The 23,202-nt window shown below is 38.3% G+C and overlaps 1 protein-coding gene across 2 annotated transcripts in view; it reads right to left on the bottom strand.

Annotated features, from left to right (window-relative positions):
* The window catches only part of KIN (Kin17 DNA and RNA binding protein), a 33,229-nt gene that overhangs the window by 8,223 nt on the left and 1,804 nt on the right, over positions 1-23,202 (bottom strand). The window contains exons 2-11 of one of the 2 annotated variants that reach the window (XM_006088405.3): positions 21,167-21,261; positions 18,671-18,714; positions 18,466-18,588; positions 16,783-16,964; positions 15,948-15,996; positions 14,949-15,006; positions 11,361-11,490; positions 5,038-5,088; positions 1,257-1,325; positions 357-456 (exon numbers count right to left, since the gene is read on the bottom strand). In XM_006088405.3, coding sequence (XP_006088467.1) covers positions 357-456; positions 1,257-1,325; positions 5,038-5,088; positions 11,361-11,490; positions 14,949-15,006; positions 15,948-15,996; positions 16,783-16,964; positions 18,466-18,588; positions 18,671-18,714; positions 21,167-21,261 — 901 coding nt within the window. The remainder of the gene's footprint in view (positions 1-356; positions 457-1,256; positions 1,326-5,037; positions 5,089-11,360; positions 11,491-14,948; positions 15,007-15,947; positions 15,997-16,782; positions 16,965-18,465; positions 18,589-18,670; positions 18,715-21,166; positions 21,262-23,202) is intronic. The other variant, XM_023753555.1, reaches the window with a different exon arrangement.

The following is a 23,202-nucleotide window of genomic DNA, read 5'->3' as shown; positions in this document are numbered from 1 at the left end:
CCCCCCCCGGAGTGGCACAAATTTTTTGTGCACTCGCGCCTCCTAGTATAGGATAACTCTTATTATGATTCAAATTTCTCTTAGATATGTCTGTGTTTTGCTTCTGGGGGAAAAAAAAAATCCAGGAAGGGAAAACTTGTTCATGATACAAAAAGCTTTCTCAGAAAACTGGAAAACTACCATATCACCAAGTCAAACAGGATCAGTTATATAGTTATATATGTTAGCAGTTATATAATATTTCTAAAAAGGAAACTTGTATCTATAACTATCAAGTAATATCAAAAAACTGGTTTAATGAACAGAATCACTCATGTCGATGGCATATGCATTAAATAGTCTGCAAAAAGATTTACCTGGTGCTGGAATTACTGTTTCTAAATGAGTCTGGTCAAGTTTCAGCTTGTCTCCAGAGTCAATCATCTTTACAACAGCTGTATATTTGTCAATTACTTCCTGTCATGTAAAATCAACACTTTTATAATAGAAGAGATATGTGGAACACAAATTTAAAAAAATACAACCACAGAAATAAAATAAAAAGAAATGAAATTCCAATCAAAAGAGTAATTCCTTCTATAAACAACACTATTTTCTAGAAACCATTTACTATTTCTTAGTCTATGGTTCTTAATAAAGAATTCAATTCAAAGCTTAGGTTAAGGTTTTCATCTGGAAAGAATAAAAACTGGTGATCTCAGAATAAGATTTTAAGAAATATAGTGAGAGGGATAATTTCACCTAGCTTCAAGGACAGTGGAAGGGCAATTTATGCATGCACAGGCTGGGTGCTGAAATGAGCTATATTTAGGAAAAACAAAAGGGAAGAAAGGACTGGAATGTTGATTATTAAGTTTTAAAATCCTAGAGCAGTCAAAAGATACTCTCTTAGGGCAAAACACACGAGAGGACTCCTTGGAACTCTGGGGGCACAATTATATTGCCCATCATCATCAAAGAGAATGCATTTTTCTGACTAGCAAGGTGTGCACACTGAGTCTAACAGGTGCCAATGGGATCTGATACATACTATTTGCTCCAGTAAGAAAGCAAACAGAGATTAAGTATAAACAATGGTTGAAAATGAATTATTTCTCCAATGATTATGAATTCATCTTTCCTTTTATAGAACCGTCAAGTACCTTAGACATTTGCTTTCTGCTACTAGGAATTGATTTTTAAGGAGTATCAAAATGGATTTACTCAGTCACCCACAACTCCTTTCACAAATTTCATTTTTAACTTCATGTTCTTACCTTAACAATGCCTTTTTTCTTGTGATATTTCTCTCCAAGTCTTTTGGTTATAATTTTCACAATTATTTCCTAAAAATAACAAAAAAGGAAAGACAAATTATTTTTCTGCTTCACTCCTTCATTTTAAACTGTTCACCAAAAATCATCATAAAATGTGACTGCTCTGCTAAATAATAAAATTTGGAGTTGTAAGCCTTCCCAACAATGGCACTTCCTTAGTAATCTTTCATTCCTTCTTTCTCTTTTTATTAAATACAGCTACCAAGAGGAAAAATATATATCTAATGGCTGATTTCCATAGTAAAGATTTCTTGAAATCTAGGACTTTTATCTATAAACCTCAACTCTTTTAACTCATGTCCTTCATAAACAGCTTCTTTCTCTCTATCCACTTAAGGAAGTGAAAAGTGTTAAGGATGTTATACTGTGGTATTCACTATTGATAGAAGTGCAGACGGCAAGAGTCTCACTGGGAATCCTCAGGACACGACACTGTCTACAGCAGGGGTCCTCAAACTTTTTAAACAGGGGGCCAGTTCACTGTCCCTCAGACCGTTGGAGGGCCGGACTATAGTTTAAAAAAAAACTATGAACAAATTCCTATGCACACAGCGGCGGCAAAAACACCCGGCGGGCCAGATAAATGTTTTCAGCGGGCCGCATGTGGCCAGCGGGCCGTAGTTTGAGGACCCCTGGTCTACAGTGTTCTTTTCTCATTATGTTGCTTTCAATTTTTGATACAGATGAGATACCTCCAACATTAGCTCCAGCTAAAAGTACTGGTCTAATTCTCAAATGTGAGAGAAACCTGGGTTTATTTAATATTAATGCATTCAGAGTTTGCTTCTTCATTGTTGTTTCCTGATGTGGATTAGCTGTGTAATGGCTGATAATGGAAATTAAACCATCTAACTTATTGCTATATTCACTACAGTAATTCTACATTTGCTACTTCAATTAACAATAACAGAGGTACTAGATCAGGGGTGGGGAACCTTTTTTTCTGTGAAGGGCCATTGGATATTTATAACATCATTCGAGGGCTATACAAAATTATCAACTTAAAAATTAACCTGCCGAAACCGGTTTGGCTCAGTGGATAGAGCGTCGGCCTGCGGGACTGAAAGGTCCCAGGTTCGATTCCGGTCAAGGGCATGTACCTGGGTTGCGGGCACATCCCCAGTGGGAGATGTGCAGGAGGCAGCTGATCGATGTTTCTCTCCCATCGATGTTTCTAACTATCTATCTCTCTCCCTTCCTCTCTGTAAAAATCAATAAAATATATTTAAAAAAAATTACCTGCTATATTTGAGTCAAACATTTAATTACTCACTGTAATGCCTTGGCCTTACTTAATTTCTCAGGACTTATATGGCCTGCAGGCCCAGACGTTCCCCACCCCTGTAGATGGTCATGAGTACTTCACTAAACCATACTAAAAACTGTATGAACAAAAATTCAGTAAGGACCTTGGGGGATGATAAACATGTTTAAGAGAAGACTTGAAAAAAATAAGAAAAAGAGAGAAGACTTGAGAGGGGGAAAAAACGAAAAAGAGAGAAGACTCTTAAGCTTTTGTTTTACTAAGACTTTCTAAATGAAACCAAAAAGCATCAAAACAGCTTCTCTGATTCAGCCAGAGGACTTCTGGGCTAAATCTAAATCTCTAAGGCCTTCATTTAAAGACAGTTCATTACATCATTGGACTTAACGACACTTGCTCGCAATAGATCTGTTCAAAACCTTTCTTTTCTGAGTTCAAAAAATGAAGTTCTCCAATCTATCTCTGTGGACTGCTAGCTATTTTAATAAACATAATGCCCTTTGCAAAATAAGAAACACACTGAATCATTCTCATTTTTAATGTAACACTCTGTAAAAGGAACTATGCAGAAAAGCTCAATAATTTACAATATGAGAAAATTAACAACAGAAAATAAAATTTAATTTTAAGTTTTGTCAATAGGAAGAGAATTTTTAGACTAAGTAAAATTTGGAATGTTTTGCCTTTTTCTTTTAGTTTGTTTTCTTTTTCCTTTAAAACAATGGTTCTTAATGAAGGGTACATATAAGATTCACCTGGGAGGTTAGTGAAAATGTGCATTTCACACCAGGACACTGGATGGTGGGAGTACTGAATCAGGTGTATTTTGAAATCCCATGGCTTACTGTAGCCTAAGTTTCTGTGTCCAGAGGACAAGTACATGTAATAAACTGTTGTATGATGTTTGCTATTATAGAGACAGAGGTATTGTAAGCATAGGATAAAAACTTTCTTAATCACTCATGGTTAAGAATTAACTACTGCTTTAATCACAATTCTTTAAAAAAAACAACACATTTTTATTGATTTCAGAGAGAAAGGGAGAGGGATAGAAAGACAGAATCAATGATGAGAGAGAATCATTGATTGGCTGTCTCCTGCATGCCCCATACTGGGGATTGAGCCTGCAACCCAGGCACGTGCCCTTAACTGGAATTGGACCTGGGACCTTCAGTCCACAGGCTGATGTTCTATCTACTGAGCCAAACCAGCAAGGGCATTTAATCACAATTCTTGATTACATTTTCATAAGTGTTCAAATGCTAGCTACTTTAACAGGGGAAACTAATATAATTTATGGATGGTCTCTTCCCTACATGTCCTTCCTTTACTAATAATCTTGACCCAAATTCTACTCAGAGACAAAGTCAGGGTGACTAAAGTTTTCCAGGAAGCAGTACTATTTACTAGTTGAGAATACAACCCACTGAATCAGATTGCCAGGAAAATCCTGGCTCACCACTTCCTAAATGACCCTGAGGAAATTACTCAAATACTTTATGCCTCAGTTTCCTCACCTACAAAATTGGAATAACAATAATTACCTTATAGGGCTTATATGAGAATTAACTAAAATAATTTATCTAAAATAAGTATTTTATATTTAACAGTATTTTTGTATTGACTTATTTCATCATCTGTCATGTGATCCTAAGGTAGAAATGTTTTCCATTATATACAAATATAAAGTAAATCATGGAAGCTAAATTATTTCCAAGCTAGTGAGACAATGACTATGAAGATTTGAATCAGAACTTTGAACTTCTTGACCTCTGAGGTTATTACTACTCTTATTTTTCAAATCAGAAATTCTCTAAATAGCACAGTACTTTTCACTCTCCTGTTATTGACCAAACCAACTTCTTTAAGAATAACGAAGGCACTCTGAAGGGTTTATGGGAACTCCACATCTCAGTAAGTTGAAAACAGAGCATCAATCAATAATAATTTAAAAATTATTCAAATGTTTACAAATTGTTATAAAATTATCTTAAAATAATAAGCAATAATAAGCAACAAAATACAAGTCTTTCCTTGTAAAATTAAAACCTTTTTATTTTTGTATAAAGTACGTAAATGGGTATCCTAAGTTCAATAAGATGTAAGTTGAAAACAAGTACTTTTGCATTTACAATTCTATTTAATTCCATTTCTGAAACTACAATCTTTTGCCTTATGGCAAAAATGGAAAATAATTCCAGGCTTAAATTCAAGGTGCCATAAACAAGTTTGGCATTAAACTCAAGGAATATTACCAGCCTAATAAACAATGAAGTAACCCTCCAATACAGGTGCAACCAATAATTAAAGATCAAATAGAAACAAAACTTACTGAAGTTATATCTATCTATGTAGTTTATATACAGTTGAGAAATTTAGTCATTTATACCAAATACTACTTAAATCATTCACTTGAAATTACATTTAGAACTTAAGACACTCCAACTGAATACGTACAGGTTGTAGCCAGTAGTCTGTTCGGGCAGCTCTTTTCTTTTCCTCTTCAATCTGTAGAACACACAAGACAATTATTAAAAAAATCTCTTTAAAATCCTCAATTTGTATGAATAACATTCTATTTAGCAAAAGAACAACAGAAAACACATACTTTTCAGAAGATCAATAATGTAATTTGCATGTAACATGTTTTTACAATTAGTTTTGATCTTTTTTAAAAACTTGGTTTAGCCCTGGCCGGTTTGGCTCGGTGGATGGAGCGTCAGCCTGCGGACTGAGGGGTCCCAGGTTCGATTCCAGTCAGGGGCATGTGCCCGGGTTGTGGGCTTGATCCCCAGTGGGGGGCGTGCAGGAGGCAGCCAATCGATGATTCTCTCTCATCGATGTTTCTATTTCTCTCTCCCTCTTCCTTCCTCTCTGAAATCAATAAAAATATAAAAACAAACAAAAAACACACACCTTGGTTTAAAAATAATATGTCATAAAGCTCCCAATTGACCAAGAAAATAGACACAAGCAACCTCTGCTTAGGCAATATTGCAAGGCAATCTGACAGCTCTACAGTACTGCCCTTCCCCTGCTTCCTCCCATGTGACTGTCATGAACTAGAAAACAGGCAATGTTTTCATGCTGCAAAAACACTTATAGACCAATTTAACACAGCATGGTTAGGTACACAGTCTTACGGTAAAAAGGAGCTTCTCTATTTGATAACGAAAATAAAGCTTGTAAATGGAGGGGAAGAAACATACAATCAAGAGAGATGTACATAAAAGTGTGATGGAAAGAACAAAAGGCCTACTTCATAATACTTAAGGGACTGATACAACAAGAGGATATGACTCTGGTAAATATATATGCACCCAATGCAGGAGCACCCAAATCCATAAAAAAACTTCTGGAAGGTAACAAGGGAGAGATTGACAGTGATACAATCATAGTAGGGGACTTTAATACCCCACTGACATCACTAGATAAATCCTCTAGACAAAAAAAATCAGTAAAGAAACAGCAATCCTAAGTGACTCACTAGATTAGATGGACTTGACATCTTCAGAACATTTCACCCAAAGCTACAGAATATACATGTTTCTTAAGTGTACATGGGACATTTTCAAAGACAGACCACATATTGGATCACAGGCAAAGTCTCTCCAAATTCAAGAAGACTGAAATCATATCAAGCATCTTCTCAGACCACAATGGCATAATATTAGAAATCAACTACAAAAAAAAAAAAACCACACACAAAAAAATTCAAACACTTGGAGGTTGAATAGCATGCTATTAAACAATGATAGGGTTACCAAATAGATCAAAGAAGAAATTAAAAACATCCTGGAAATGAATGACAATGAAAACACAACAATCCAAAACCTATGGGACACAGTGAAAGCAGTCCTGAGAGGGATGTTCATAGCATTACAGGCCTACCTCAAAAAACAAGAAAAACTGGTAATAAATTATCTAACTTCACAACTTAAAGAATTAGAAAGAGAGCAACAAGAGAAGCTCAGAGTGAGCAGAAGGAAGGAGATATTAAAGATCAGAGCAGAAATAAATGACATAGAGACAAAAAACACACACACACACACAAAAACACAATACAAGATCAATGAAACCAAGAGTTGAAAGGATAAACAAAACAGACGAACCTCTAGCCAGGCTCACCAAGAAACAAAGAGAGAGGACCCAAATAAACAAAATCCGAAATGAAAGAGGTGAAATAACAACAGACCCTACAGAAATACAAAGGATTGTAAAAAAATACTATGAACTACTCTATTCCAACAAACTAAACAACCTAGAGGAAATGGACATATTCCTAGAAAAACACAACCTTCCAAAACTCAATCAAGAAGAATAAAAAAATCTCAACAGGCTAATAACAAAGGAGGAAATAGAAGTAGTCATCAAAAAACTCCTAGCAAACAAAAGCCCGGGGCCAGGCGGCTTCACAGGGGAGTTTTACCAAATATTCAAAGAAGAACTAAAACCTATCCTACTCAGACTATACCAAAAAATTCAAGAGGAAGGCACACTTCTTAGTTCTTTCTATGAAGCCAGCATCACCCTAATTCCAAAACCAGATAAAGACACTATAGAGAAAGAGAATTACAGGCCAATATCCCTGATGAAGACAGATGCTAAAATCCTCAACAAAATTTTAGCAAATCAGATACAGCATTACTGGTACATTAGAAAGATCATACACCATGACCAAGTGGGATTTATTCCAGGGATGCAAGGCTGCTACAATATCCAGAAATCAATAAACGTGATACATCACATAAACAAATTGAGAGGAAAAAATCACATAACCATATCAATTGATGCAGAAAAGGCACTTGACAAAATCCAGCACCCTTTCCTGATAAAAACTCTCAGCAAAGTGGGAATAAAGGGATCATACCTCAATATAACAAAAGTCTTATATGACAAACCCACAGCCAACATCATACTCAATGGGCGAAAACTAAAACCATTTCCCCTAAGAACAGGAACAAGACAGGGATGCCCGCTTTCACCATTCCTGTTCGACCTAGTACTGGAAGTATTAGCCATTGCGATCAGACAAGAAGAAATAAAAGGCATCCAAATTGGAAAAGAAGTAAAATTGTCATTATTCGCAGATGACATGATATTGTACATAGAAAACTCCAAAGACTCCAACAAAAAACTACTAGACTTAACAAATGAATTCGGCAATGTAGCAGGATACAAATTAACACCCAGAAATCTATGGCTTTTTTTATACACCAATAATGAACTCACAGGAAGAGAAACTAAAAAAAAAATCCCATTTACCATTGCAACAAAAAAATTAAGATACCTAGGAATAAATTTAACGAAGGAGGTAAAGGACCTGTACTCAGAAAATTACAGGATGCTGAAAAAAGAGATAGAGGAAGACATAAACAAATGGAAGAATATATCATGTTCATGGATTGGTAGAGTCAGCATCATTAAAATGTCCATACTACCCAAAGCAATCTATAGATTCAATGCAATCCCCATTAAAATACCAACGGCATGTTTCAAAGACCTAGTACAAACTCTCCAAAAATTCATATGGAGTTAAAAAAGACCCTGAATAGCGCAGCAATCTTGAGAAAGAAGAACAAAGTTGGAGGGATCATAATACCAGATATCAAGCTATACTACAAAGCCACTGTTCTCAAAACTGCCTGGTACTGGCACAAGAACAGATATATAGACCAATGGAACAGAACAGAGAACCCAGAAATCGACCCAAGCCATTATGCTCAATTAATATTTGACAAAGGAGGCAAGAGCATACAATGGAGTCAAGACAGTCTCTTCAATAAATGGTGTTGGGAAAATTGGACAGATACATGCAGAAAAATGAAACTAGATCACCAACTTACACCATACACAAAAATAAACTCAAAATGGGTAAAGGACTTAAATGTAAGATGGGAAACCATAAAAATCTTAGAAGAAGCCATGGGTAGCAAAATAAACATATGTTGTAGCAATATCTTTACTGACACAGCTCCTAGGGCAATGGAAATTTAGGAGAAAATAAACAAATGGGTCTACATCAAAATAAAAGGCCTCTGCACAGCAAAAGAAACCATCAACAAAACAACAAGAAAGCTCATTGCATGGGAGAACACATTTGCCAATGTTATCTCAGATAAGGGTTTAATCTCCAAAATTTATAGGAACTCCTACAACTTAGCAAAAGGAAGATAAACAATCCAATCAAAAAATGGGCAAAGGGCCTAAATAGACACTTTTCAAAAAAGGACAATACAGAAGGACAAGAGACATATGAAAACATGCTGAAAGTCACTAATCATCCGAGAGATGCAAATCAAACCGAGGTACCATCTCACACCAGTCAGAATGGCTATCATCAACAAATCAACAACAACAAGTGCTGGAGAGGATGTGGAGAAAAAGGAACCCTCTTACACTGCTAGTGGGAATGCAGACTGGTGCAGCCACTGTGGAGAACAGTATGGCATTTCCTCAAAAAATTAAAAATGGAACTTCCATTTGACCCAGTCATCCCACTTCTAGGAATATATCCCAAGAAAACAAACAGAAACACCAATCAGAACGGATATATGCACCCCTATGTTCATAGCAGCACAATTCCATAGCTAAGATTTGGAAACAGCCTAAGTGCCCATCAGCAGATGAGTGTTAGAAAACTTGGGTCTTCTACCAATGGAATACTTGCTGTATAAAAAAGAAGTTCCTTCCATTTGGGCACATTGATGAAACTGGAAAACATTCTGCTATGTGAAATAACTCCGCCCAAGAAAGATAATTTTCATATGATCGCCCCCATTAGTGGAATATAATGAACAACATAAACTGTGGAGCAAAAACAGAACCAAAGTCATTGAAGCATCAAACGGACTTTCCCCCCTATGAGGAAAGGTGGGGGTTGAGGGGCTAAGAGATCAACCAAAGGACTTGTATGCATGCTTATGAGCATAGCCAATGGACACAGACCGTGTGAGGAAGGGGGGGCAGGAAGGGGCAGGGGGGCAGGGGGAGAGGGCATGTACTGGGGGGTGGGGGCGGCTGGGAAGAGGTCAATGGGGGAAAAAGGAGACTTATATAATACTTTAAACAATAAAGAGTTAAAAAAAAAAAGTAAGAACAAAAGGCCTACCGGCCATTATGGCTTTACTAGTATATCATGCCCTTTTCTTTCTCAACTGTTTAAAGTTAGAATCCTAAGTACCAACTTCTAGTGGACTGAATAATGTTTTCTTTGGTTGATTATGAACCTCATTTCAATTCCTCCAAGTTTCCAATTTAAACAAAAAATATTCTAAATTTAGCATGTATTATATTCAAAGCAGGTAGATCTGGCTTTCTATTTTTTCCTTTGAATTAAATTTAAAAATTCTCTGTCATAGCCTATACGACTTCTCTGATGTTCCCACTACTTTTCTCTCTAACCTCAAAGACTACTCCTCTTGTGTTCACAAGCTGCAGCCATGTGGGACATTTCTTCCAATGACTGACTTAGAGCTCTTTCCTGTCATAGCACAAGCTCTCTCCCCACTCTTGCCGCTCAGACCTCCTCAGGACTTAGTATTTTGTATGTAATTACTTATTTATTGCTCACTTGTTCATGGAATATCTCCCTCACTAGAATGAAAGCTCGATGACACACAGATACTGGGTTTTTATCCGTATTCTACAGACCCATGACTTCACATAATGCCTAGCTAGTGAACAGCAATCAGTATTTGTTGAATGATGGAATGATGACATCTCAGAGTGTACACATCTTATGCTATACTTTAAGCTTTTCAGACTGCTCCTCATTGTGTGAGGACTCAGTAACAGGGAAGACTCAAGAGTAACCTCCTAGACCTTCATAAATGAAGAAAAGGGATGGAGAGCCCAGAGGAAATATTACAGGAAGGAAAAATCTGCTTCTTGTATCCATTTATTCTATTTCTTCCTCTTCTTTTTCCACTTATTTCATACATTTATTGAGAAGGTAAGGTTATGTATTAGAAGGGAAAAAGGAATATTTAGGAGTATATTAAGAACTTTCTGCAGAATCGCTCTAGAACCCAGGTAAAAAGTATGGCCCTAGATCCAGATAGTGTTAAGTTTTCAATGGCTCATCACATAAACTTAGCCATCAGGTTAAATCAAATTAAAAGCAGGTATGTCACAGCTTTTTCCTTGCTAATAGGCGACAAGTGGAAGTTAAGACAACAGGAGAGCAAAGGTTGGTGGGAGAATCCCTGGAGGATGCCAATTTCACAGCCACAGAAGGGAAACAGAGCTTTCACGTCTAGCTTCCATTACCACTGAAGTCCTTCTCTTTGAATTCCACAGACCATAATTGCATGGAGAGTTCTGAAGACAACACTTGCAACAAGAAACTAAACCTTGTGGGGAGTTCTAATTCTATTCCAGTGAAACTGCATCTAGGCTCCTTTTTCCTAACCTAGCATGTGCACATTTTTTAACTTTATAGTAATCTAACAATGGTGAAACTATTTAAGTTTCCTTGGTTTAAACTGCATCATTCCTCTAATGCTAAAGAGTGAATGGGCTCTAACCAGTTTGGCTCAGTGGATAGACTCTATCCGATAGAGCGTCGGCCTTCGGACTGAAGGGTCCCGGGTTCAATTCTGGTCAAGGGCATGTACCTTTGTTGCAGGCACATCCCCAGTAGGGGGTGTGCAGGAGGCAGCTGATCAATGTTTCTCTCTCAACGATGTTTCTAACTCTCTATCCCTCTCCCTTCCTCTCTGTAAAAAATCAATAAAATATATATTTTAGAGAGTGAACGGGCAGTTCATCAACTGTACCTCCATGATTTCATCCAGTGCAGACTTCTTTTTCTTCTTTTCTTTTGATTGAGCTGAGCTATGGGAAGGTTCTTTCCGTTTCACTGATGCTGTGGCCTCTATTACCTTCAATGCACTTGGTCCCAAAGAACTGACAAGAAGAACCGTGCTTGTTAACAAAATCTATACACAGAGAAAGACTTTAGAATGTGCAGAATAAATAACAGAAGAAATCTGTTACATAATCTATATATATAAAGAGCCAGGGGCCGTCACATCCAAAACAACCGAACGGACAGCCGAACAGGCTGAGTGGGGCGAAAAGGCCGGCAGGGGGGGCAGTGAGGGGCGACCAAACGACCGAAACGGGGTTTGGGGGGGGCACCAAGGCAGGCAGGGAGGGCAGTGAGGGGGCCCCCACCCCCCCAAGGGGGGCCTGGGGGGGGGCCCCCCCCTGCCCCGGGGGGCTTTTGGGGGGCCCCCCCCCCCCCGGGGGGGGGGGGGGGGGGCGCAGTTAGGGGCAATCAGGTTGGCAGGCAGAGGAGGTTAAGGGTGGCAGGGGTGCCAGTTAGGGGCAATTAGGCAGGCAGACAGGTGAGCAGTTAGGAGCCAGCGGTCCTGGATTGTAAGAGGGATCCCTGAGAGGGTGCAGGCTGGGCTGAGGGGGGAACCCTCCCCCCCCCCCCCTGCACAGATTTCATGCACCGGGCCTCTAGTTCATTTATAACAGATCAGTGGAAGCAATGAAGGAGTCATCTGCATCCCTTACAGGACTAGGCACCAGGAGAACATGTAACCCTTTCCTGTCTTTATCTCCTGCTACCTTCTCCTCACCCCTTCAGCAATTGTCAATATAACCAAAATAGCAGAGTGATGACACCACTGGCTTCAGTGTTAGGCAGATCAGGGTTTGAGGCTATTACTCCTAGAACTTTGAGTAATGAACTTTTCTAAGCCTGTTCCTCATCTATAAATGGGGATAATAATGTGACCCAACTCTGAGCTCAATTGCAAGGATTAAATGTTTGTAAAATGACTGCTAGAAGTCTAACACATTATTGTCAGCTCTATTTTTTAAAGCAAAGGTCTTAACACGTCACTTAAATATTTTTTTTTATTGCCTGACCTCCTAGTTGACAGTGTAAATTCTAATTTTTTTTAATGCTGATATAAAATTGTCATCACTGACTCCAGAGTACCAACTCTAACTTTTATGCTCACTGGCCATTGTAAACAATTTGCTATTAACTGAGCCATGCATGCCTTTGCAAATTTTCACATGCCTCTTTTATACCAACAATAATCTCTTCATTTTTCTCCATTTGTTAAAATTCTTTGAGATCCATTATTCATGAGGTTTCCTGAATTGTCATTTTTTGAAATGCCATAGCACTTTATGGTATACATCCCACTCCACCATGTATTATAATCATTTGTACATATGACCCCTCATTCATAGTAGGGAGGGACCATATGTATAAATTTTCCCCCCTGTAATGTAGCAGTAACTATGATGTGACTCATATAAGATAGGTGCTCAATTAAGTTTTGCTGACTAAATGAATCTTACCAATCTAATTCTTTAATATGTCATATTTACAAAAGATGAAAGAGATAAATATTTGCACAAAGCTATGGTGGAGATAATAAGTGTGATGACTAAAAAGTATAATAGAATTATTTCCCATCATTTGTTTTATTTTTAAAAAATTTAAAGCATTTAAAGACAGCATTTGAACATTCTTTTAAGAGGGAAACAGAGGAAGATCTCTCACACACCCAGAAGGTGACATGAAGATAAAGCAAAGAGAAATTTAAAGACTCTGGTCATGAAGACAAGAGGGATGAAGCCACAAGCCAAAGAACACAAGTAGCCACCAGAAGCTGATTCCCCTCCAGGGCACCTGGGGGAGCACAGCCCTGCAGATACCTTGATTTCAGAATTCTGACCTTCAGAGAAAAGAGATTTCCACTGTTTCAAGCCACCTAGTTTGTGGTAATTTATTACCACAGTCATAGAAAACTAATATAAGGGTGATGAATTTGGGCACCACTGGGACCAACCTTTACCTTCATCTACACTTAGGTATAACAAATAATAAACGAGAATGCAGAAAAATACAGAAGGGTCCAAAACCACGTGACATGTATGTTATGATATATTCAAGTCTTTCTTCCAGGTCATATCAATATTTTAAAAAGAATTTTCAGATGTATCATATACAGAATTCAACCAACTTCTTCATGATACCTAATGTAGGTGTTAATTCTGAAATATTTTGATTAAAGCTAAGACATTTGGCAAGCCATTCTGAAGCAGTTATACATTGCTGACTCAGCCAGTCCATTTCCTTCAATTCTCCTAGCCACTTTAGTCATGCCAAGTAGGCACTAGCCTATAAATTAATGCCACTCTTCCCCCAAAAGACTGAGAGCCTTAAAAACACAACATGTAAAATACAGTTTAAAACTAACTCCACATATATCCTGGTACCTTCCTGAACATCTTCTCTTATATTTAGCTTATTAACCTCTTTAACCAAACTGAATGCATTGCATATCACAAATAGTGGATATTTGGTAAAAGAATATATAATTAGAAAAGAACATGAAAAGTGAGAAGGCCCTAACCAGTTTGGCTCAGTGGATAGAGTGTTGGCCTGCGGACTGAAGGGTCCCAGGTTCAATTCCGGTCAAGGGCATGTACCTTGGTTGCGAGCACATCCCCAGTAGGGGGTGTGCAGGAGGCAGCTAATCGATGTTTCTAACTCTCTATCCCTCTCCCTTCCTCTCTGTAAAAAAAATCAGTAAAATATATATATTTTTTAAAAAGTGAGAAGTACCTGACTACATGCTATATCAGAGTTTGGCAAACTACAGCCTGAGGACCAAATCCAGCCTGCAGCCTATTTTTACAAATACGATGTTACTGGAACACAGCATTCTCAATCGTTTACATACTGCCTATGTTTGACAGCAGAGTTAAATGGTTGTGGCAAAGACATATATGACCAACAGTGACTAAAGTATTCACTATGTGGCCCTTTGCAGAAAAGTTTGTGGACTCCTGCCTGTACTATGCCATTTAGAAGAGAAGGCAACTCTTACTGAGTGACCACTCGGGCAGTTATACAGTACTAGGTGGTGGTACCAAGGAGATGGCTCAATAACTTAGCCTCTATTTTCAGAAAATTGTAACGCAGCAGGTAAAGCAAAAAATGTATACCTTCGCTAACATTTAAACTTGCTAAGTGGACTATGAGAGAAAAATAAACAATACTGCAGTAGCAGAGGAACCATTAAGTGGGGAGGATGCATGGAGAAGTAATAGTTTATCCATGCGAAGCCTTTAGTCAAAAGAACACTTTCCTCAAAAGACAGTCATCTTATGACAGGCAAGTAAGAAAAACAAAACAAAAAACAGCTGCTAATCCCCCCAACACACACACACACACAAACCAACCGTCAAACAAAAAACAAAAAGTACAACCAGACTCACAATACTGCAGTTTTACTTTTTTTTTTTTTTAATACTGCAGCTTTTAAAATGTAGTCATCAATATTTCACAGAAATTCTCAATTTATAAGATACCTGTTCGTGCAGCTCACCTTGACTTGGAAGATGTTGCTGTCGAACTACTTGCTCCTTTATTCAAATTAAATGCCACTAGGAGAGAAAAATTGGTATTCCATATTTCAGGAAAATGATAATAAAAATTATCAGATAAGATGCCACATATATCCACATATAAATGCACGGGCATTTTGTTTTTGTTGTTTTCCATGGGCATTTTGAATAAATGAGAGCTGGAATGCTCCCATCCAGAGGTCATAAATTCCTGTATAACATGCTGGATGGATGCTCACAGGGCTGGGAAAGACCTTCGTGATCGAGTGCTGTAGCAGACAGCCTGCACTGCCTTTCTACTCCTCTGCCCCCACACCCCTCACTAACAGAAATTCAATTCTGTTTAGGCGCCCATACCTCTCAAACATGGCTCAAAGGATGCAATGATCTGAATGTTTGTATCTCCCAAAATTCATACCTGAATTAGCTGAAAACGTAATGCCCAAGGCATCAGGATTAAAAGGTGGGACCCTTGGGGGGTGATTAGTAAGGTTCTTTTGTTCTAAATAAATCAAAACAATCCCATTCCCTTCCCCATGACTGTTCTTGAGGTGGACATGTGACCAATGACATCAAAAAGAAGTCCACTGGCAGGAGGAGTATCTGCTCATAAGGAACTCCTGGAGAGATGCTCTGTCTGTCATCCTCGGGACAATGCTGAGTCTGCACATGACGGCCGGAAGTGCCAGCAGCCACCTCGTGTCCAGCTGCTGGTAGTTCAGCATCCTGAACTACCCTACCTCTGGAACTCTTGACATGACAAAATAGTTCCTTATTGTTTAGGCTAATTTGTTATTTGCCAGTTTTGTTTTTATTTGTAGCTGAGGGCATCCCACCCAATTCATCAGCAATGCCTTTTTATTTTATCGATGAGAACAATGCAATCCTGACAGATTGCATCTTGCTTCCAAACATGCCAATTTTTAGCAGAACCAATACAAAAGCATCCACATTAATAAAAGAAAAAGAAGTAAGATTACCTTTCTCTTCATCATTTTCTCTGCTTAATTCTGTAAAAACAGGGGCTTCCTTGGGGAGAAAAAAAAAATTTGAAGGTTGGTTTACAGAGCATTTACTATCAATATTCAATACTCCTGTATTAGTACTTGCTACCTATGCTGCAATGTAGCTCTAAGACACAACTCTAACATGATTAAGATCCTAATTAAGAAATCATATGTATTGTAAATATTCTCCAATTGAGAATTATTTTATAGGATTTTTTAATCTTTTGTTCTCTGTTGTATACCCCATGCCTAGAAGAGTGCCTGGCACATAGGCGGTACTCAATAAATATTTTTGAAATCAATGCCTTCATCTACTTATTCTAACCCCTGAACCATCACCATGCCTGCCCTCCCTCCCCCATTTACTCGGGTGTTGCCCATTACTTAAGACTTCTCAACCCAGGAATTGTGTCTACCCTCAAATATTTTATATCCTCCCCAGGCTGGAGCAAGCTCTGACCCCCTACTCTCCCGCAGTTTATCTCCAGCCCTGCATTAATTACAACCAGGAGAAATTATCTGCTTATTTCTTTCTCATTAACTATTGCCTCTCTTGAGAGCTACAAACACTGAGGTTTAGAAGATTATACAATTACTTAAGATTGTGAAGTCAGTAAGTCAGGAATTGATCCAGGTTTGTCTCAACTCCAAAACCTAGGCTTTTACACTCAGCCATGCTCTTTCTCCTCCTAGTTAAGGCACAATACCTACAAAACTCAATTCAATATTAACAAAATACTTAACAAAACAAGCAATTTTGCTTCTTTGGCTGTCTTTCAATTGCCTCTCCCAATAATATTGTGCCCACCTGTTCTTTCCCTTCCAGACCTCTTCTCACTTGTTCTTCAATAAATTTAGCAGTTTTTTCTTCATCATCAAGGTCCTGCTTCTTCTTTTTCTCTAGTTCCAGTTGCCGGCGGATAGTTTCCGGGTCCCTGTCTATATACTGAATATACCAGCCTTTAGGTGTCTCATCCACTTTGCACAAGCCTTAAAAAAAAAACAAAGACATCATAAATTTGTACATAATCAAAGCTGAAGGTAAATATAAATGTTCTATCTTTGCATTCTTTACACTTCATTCAAATATAGAAATTCATGCAGTACATGAATTTTCCATATTTATAGTTAACAGGAATAGTCTCTGTCTTTGAACATAAAAATTACTATTCTGATTTTTAGCCACCTAGGTTGAGGAAACATATTTAAACAAGGAAAACACATGAAAGAAGTATTATCTTGCTTGGTAATTAATCAACTGTGTGTGTCTAACAACCAATGCGTAAATGATATTTTGCTAATGTAACTAAGTAGAAATTATTCCCCTAAAATGGAATAAAATAGCACACTGAATAAGTAAAACATTGAATAAGTAGTACATTGACACAGAATTTCTTTCTCTTTTCTTCTCCCCAACTTTTCATCCTATAAGATTAAAAATGAATAAAGCAATACATTTTAAAAATCTCCTTAAGAGGGGTAAGAAGTTTCCTAAAGTGAAATGAATATGGGGGCAAAAATGGAAGAGGATTGATAATGATTCTTAATCTAAAGGAGAAGTTGCTGCCCTAACTGGCACTGTCAAAAGAGCGATTCCAGAGCGTCGGCCTGCGGACTGAAGGGTCCCAGGTTCGATTACGGTCAAGGGCATGTACCTTGGTTGCAGGCACATCCCCAGTAGGGGATGTGCAGGAGGCAGCTAATCGATGTTTCTCTCTCATCGATGTTTCTGATTCTCTATCCCTCTCCCTTCCTCTCTGTAAAAAAAATCAATAAAATATATTTTAAAAAATAAAATAAAATAAATGAGAAGTTGCTTCAGTGATAAACTTGGCACTGTCAAAAGAGCGATTCCAGACATTTACATTTAATTGTACTACACAAAATCAACCCTGGAATATTATGCTCCTCTCCCCATTTTGTTTTTTAATCCTCACCCAAGGATATGAGGAAAGGAGAGGAAAAGAGAGAGAGAAACATCGATGTGAGAGAGAAATATTAGTTGCCTCCATTACTTGCCCTGACCTGAATTGAACCCTCGACCCGGATTGAACCCTGGAACTGGAATTGAACCCTCAACCCTTAACTGTATGGGACGATGCTCTAACCAACTGAGCTACATCAGCTAGGACTCCACAGTTTTTTGTTTTGTTCTATTTGTTTTAAAATTTTTTGTATGTTTTTATTGATTTGAGAGAGAGAGAGAGAGGAAGGGAGGAGAGAAACATCAACGTGAGAGAGAAACATCATATGCACCCTGACTGGGGATTGAATCTGCACTCTGGGAATGTGCCCTGACCGGGAATCGAACCCACGACCTTTTGGTGAATGGGATGAGATTCCAACCGAGCCATACCAGCCAGGGTCCACAGTTTTTAAATTACCTCACTCATCCTCTTTCCAATAAATTTACATAGAAACTATGACACACACACTCTCTCTCCCTGAAATGGAGCCACATAACTATTATTCAAATATGTCTCATTCTTACCTTCTCTGCCCAGCCACTTGGTAAAGTCAGTCAGAGTTTCCCACTGAGTGGCATTCATGTGGATGTGCTCTCGGTGGCTGATATACTCATTATAAACAATGTTGTTGTGAACTCTCTTAGTGCCTAAGAACAAAATGTGAAACTGTTGATCCTGAGCAGGTTATAGACCAGAAAGTTTTCTGTGCACAATTCATAAAATGCTTACCAAAGCGTCTCCTGAGAAGTTCTAGAAAGTCATTTCGGAATTCCCTAATTAAGAAAGAAAGGAAAGCATTAAGGTAATTTCTATAAATATATAACATTATCTTCCTGAAATTTAAGCCATTGTACAGTTTGATTCTCAAATGATGTATGAAACATTTGATGAATATTTGTTATGAATCTTTCAAAACTGAACAAGGAAAGAATCCGCAAAGATTACAGCTTTCAAGAATTAAAGTTAGAAGTCAGTTCAGAGTTAAAACTTTTTGTGTTGGCAAAACAGTTGCAGCAAAAGTGACTACACATTTTTGGGGAGGGTCCTTCGTGAAGTCTCTCAGCACTATTGACTGTGGCATAACAACCCTTTCCTATTGATGATAACAAAACTGCCCTTATTTCACAAGAAACTGGCACTCAGTGTGTCCCTCTGCACTGAGCTCACTGTGTTAAGTGCTAGATAAACACAGGTGAATAAAACATGAATCTTCACCTAGGTTATAACCTAGCAGACCCAATCATAACAAAAGTCAAATTGAAAAAGAGATGTAAAAAAATGTCATAGGAAGAATTAAGGGAGATACCCAGAGGTGCCTAGAGGTGATTTGTAATATGGGTGGTGAAGTGTAAATAGGATTTTTATAGGTGAAGAAGAGAAGGCCATGCCCAGCTGGCACAGAGACATGAAAGATGAAAGATTCACATGTTTGAGAAATGACGATCGAATTCGGCTAACATTGAAGACAGATAAAAATGAGTGTGAGAGGGTAGAATAGAATAACAAGGAGAAGATGTACCTAGTAGCCGGACTATAATTTTTGAAGTACCTTGATGGTCATGCTAAAGAGGTTGGGTTTATGCAGACAATAGAAAAGCATGAAATAATTTACTTAACTAATTTGTGACAATCTGTGGTTTCGAAAGATAATGCTGTTGGAGTGCACACAATAATAGTTCTCACAGTGTGGTCCCTAGACCAACAGCATTAACGTCACCTGGGCACCTGGGCACGTTACAGAAATGCAATGTCTACAGCCCCATCCCAGATCTACTGAGTCGGAAAGTGGGTGTGGGTCTGCCATTCTGTCTTCACAAGCCCTCAAGGTGATTCTGATGCAGGTACTGGCTTGTGAACCACAGGCAGAGAACAGGTACAAGAGGAACAGAAGCTGCAGGTCGGGAAACCAGTGAGGAAGTCACTGAAATCTTTTAGGTGGAGACACTGAGGATGATTACTGTGACTGTGAGAATACAAAGACATAGGTTTAAAGGACATTGTAGGGGAGAATCCACATGAAGGTATTTTCAGAGGATGCTGGATGCAGCTTGGCAGTCTGCATAGGCCGTTTTTAGCCAGCAAAGGATAACCAGGTGTGGTGGGGAGAATCCTATGTTTAGCTTTAGAAATGTTGACTCTGAGATGGCCCTCAGAAATATAGATTAGAATTGCCCAGAAAAAACAAAAACAAAGGAACTATAACTCAAGACAGATGTTATAAATGAACATCCAGACTTAGGAATTTATGTTTATCTAATCATAAAAGTAACAGAAGAGTAATGTAACTCATGGAGACTGTAGAGTGGGGTGAAAAGAAACCAAGCAGGACCTGAAGGACTTTCTACATTTGAGGAGCTAATGAAGAAAGTGAGCAGAGGAAGTGGTAGGAGGAAAACCAGGGAAGAAGGTAAATCAGAGAGGTGTTTCAATTGAGAGTTAAGATTTAATCCATTGAAGAAAGATCAAGGAAAAGGAAGATGGAAAAAGGCACGAGTGACTCTTTAGGAGTCTGACAGAGGTGGAAGGCAGCTACAGTGGATGGAGGGAATGGGAAGGAGGTGGCAAGGAAAGCACTGAGTGTAGATGGCTCTTGCCAGAATGGTATTTCCCAAAGTGCACCACAAGTACCCTGGTGGCATTCAAGATGGTCCTAAGATCAAAAGGTCTAAAACTTTAGAAAAAAAGAGATGGAGAGAAGAAAGACTAAATATTATTAATAATTAATAGCTAATATTATTGAGTACTGGTACTCTTCTAAATAGTTTATAAATATTACTCATATAGCCTCATATAAACCCTATGAAGAAGAGACAATACCTGGAAGAGGGTACTATTTTTAGTCCCATTTTAGAGATAAGATTAAAGCCCAGAAAAACTTAAGTAATTCACCCAGTCACATAGCTCATGAGTGGATTTAAAGGACTTAAAGTCAGGCAATCTGACTCCAGAGCTGTGCTCTTAGCCACACTTGTTTTAAAAGAAAAGATAGTTTTGTTTGTTTGAAGTGAAAAGAAGGAAAAACTGAATTGTGAGGAACATTTTTTTTAAATAATTTCATACTATGACAAATTGTACAAGGAAGACAGAAACTGAGTACAAATATAATATAGCTATCATGTTAATATGTAAGGATAAACAGAGCCTCCCCCACATAAAATATTAAGCATCTATGAAATGTCCAACTGAATGAGGCTTATGAGATAAGAATGTCTTTGAGTTACTTACTCTGAAAAATAATCCATAAACTGCTGAGGATTTTCTGAAGCCAGCAATAGTTGTCTCTGATGAGATTCGGACATACAATGACACTTAAAGCCATTCTACAAAAACGTAAAGGGAGTAATTAAATTCTGATTTAGGTCATCATAATGGGGCCTAAGTAGAAGTATTTACTTAACTCTAAAAAGTTGCTCTTTGATGATAAACTGTAAAAAGTAATAAAATCACTAGCCAAATTACCAAACTGAGTTTTGCAACCCTGCTAATCAAAGAATAATTCCAAATATTAAAGAGACAAAAAAATAGTGCTTTAGAAAACATTAGTAAGAAACACTTCTACGTACAGTAATATAGGAATGATTTCATTTTTTGTGTGTGTCAATTTAACAAATTACTGTTGAGTACCTATTGCACACAGAGTGTTATACAAGTGCTTTGAGGAATATAATGAAATAAAATGGGTCATTAATTTCCAGTAAGGACACTATTTTTCACTCTCTTTTCTGTACTTTGGCTATTACCCAAAATACACTGTTGCATATTACATAAACCTTATGTTAAGCATACTAATCTATATCTGCTCAGATGGTTATAAAAACACTAGAGGCCCAGTGCATGGATTCGTGCACATTGAAAGGAAATTAATTAGAAGGTGGCCAGCGGGACTGGGCCAGACAAGCCGGACACCCCCTGGAGCCAACCTCCCGTGGTCCCTCCCCTGCTGGCTGCACCTGGGGCAGCGCTGGGGCTTGTAGGGCATCTGCAGTGTGATTGGGGTCTCTCTGGCAGGTGGGGTCCCTCGGCCTGCTTGCGGGGATCGAGCCGAAACCAGCAGTCCGACATCCCCAAGGGGTCCCAGAGTGCGAGAGGGCATTCTACAAAGTTGCTATCACTTGGCAGTTCCTGCATTGAGTGTTTGCCCCCTGGTGGTCAGTGCGTGTCATAACTACCGGTCGGATGGTTGGACGGTCGCTTAGGCTTTTACATATATAGATACATTTTGACTTTGTATCTGTTCTACTTAGCATTTGAACCTGATTCTTCACTAGTAATAGAAATGAAAAATGTGCCTCTCCTCCTGTGACCCCCACCTCAGTGAATAGGACGTATCACACCCAAGTCAAGACCAAGGCCAGCATTCTAGTGTCCTTCTCTTTCATCCTACATTCCATAAATCACTGAGCCCAGTCAGCTTTCTTAATAACTCTTATCCAGTCCCTCTGCTCAATCCCATTGCCATTGTCCTGATTTCAACACTAAATCTTGATTAGGGTAGTTTCAAGAAAACCCAAGGGAGTGGATGGGCAGGAATGGAATACTCTGGACCTGACCTTTCTCCCCCTCAATCTTCCAATACTGAAAGACAGAAGACAGAGGCGGAAACTTATTGGGGTCAACTTCTCCTCCCCCAGGCTGTCCTCCCAGGTAGGGAAGGGAAATAAACAGATCTGGGGGCAAACAGGCCAGAACCACCACAAATGCCTTAAGAAAGTATTAAGCATTTACTTTCCTTTTCCCATTGGAACTATATTTTAGGATAACATTTGAAGATAACTGAATGGCCCTGACTGATGAGAAAGGCTCATTTTTACAAATGAGTAGCAGCCAATAACAAATGTAGAAAGAATTAGACAAATAACCACTCTGCAACTCCTACTAAAATAACTGACTCAGGCAAAGATGCTAAAACACACAGGTGAAAGGAAAAATATACGGCCACGATTTCAAAGTATCACCCTACTAGTTACATGTTCCTGCAAGAGGGAAAATATTACTTTCTAACATTACTTTACAGGCTGTCATCTTTACATAATCATCTTAGCACTACTAGACATAAGGGCTTCCTTATGTGATGCAATATGAAATACTCTGAATCAACTATCAAGTATTTGTCCCAAAATGTTTCAGCTGAACCTAATCAAGTCTTTAGATATCAACAATTACAAGAGTCAGAGAAAGAAGGTAAAGACAATTAAAGGAAACAATTTAACATATCCAGAAAGTGTCAATGTTCTGATAACTGACTGACCTAGTACCTTCAA

The sequence above is a fragment of the Myotis lucifugus genome, unplaced genomic scaffold (assembly GCF_000147115.1).
Source record: "Myotis lucifugus unplaced genomic scaffold, Myoluc2.0 scaffold_47, whole genome shotgun sequence".
In the NCBI taxonomy this organism is placed as follows: Eukaryota; Metazoa; Chordata; class Mammalia; order Chiroptera; family Vespertilionidae; genus Myotis; species Myotis lucifugus.
The sequence above is the reverse complement of the archived record's forward strand: the minus strand, read 5'-3'. Positions and strand labels throughout refer to the sequence as shown.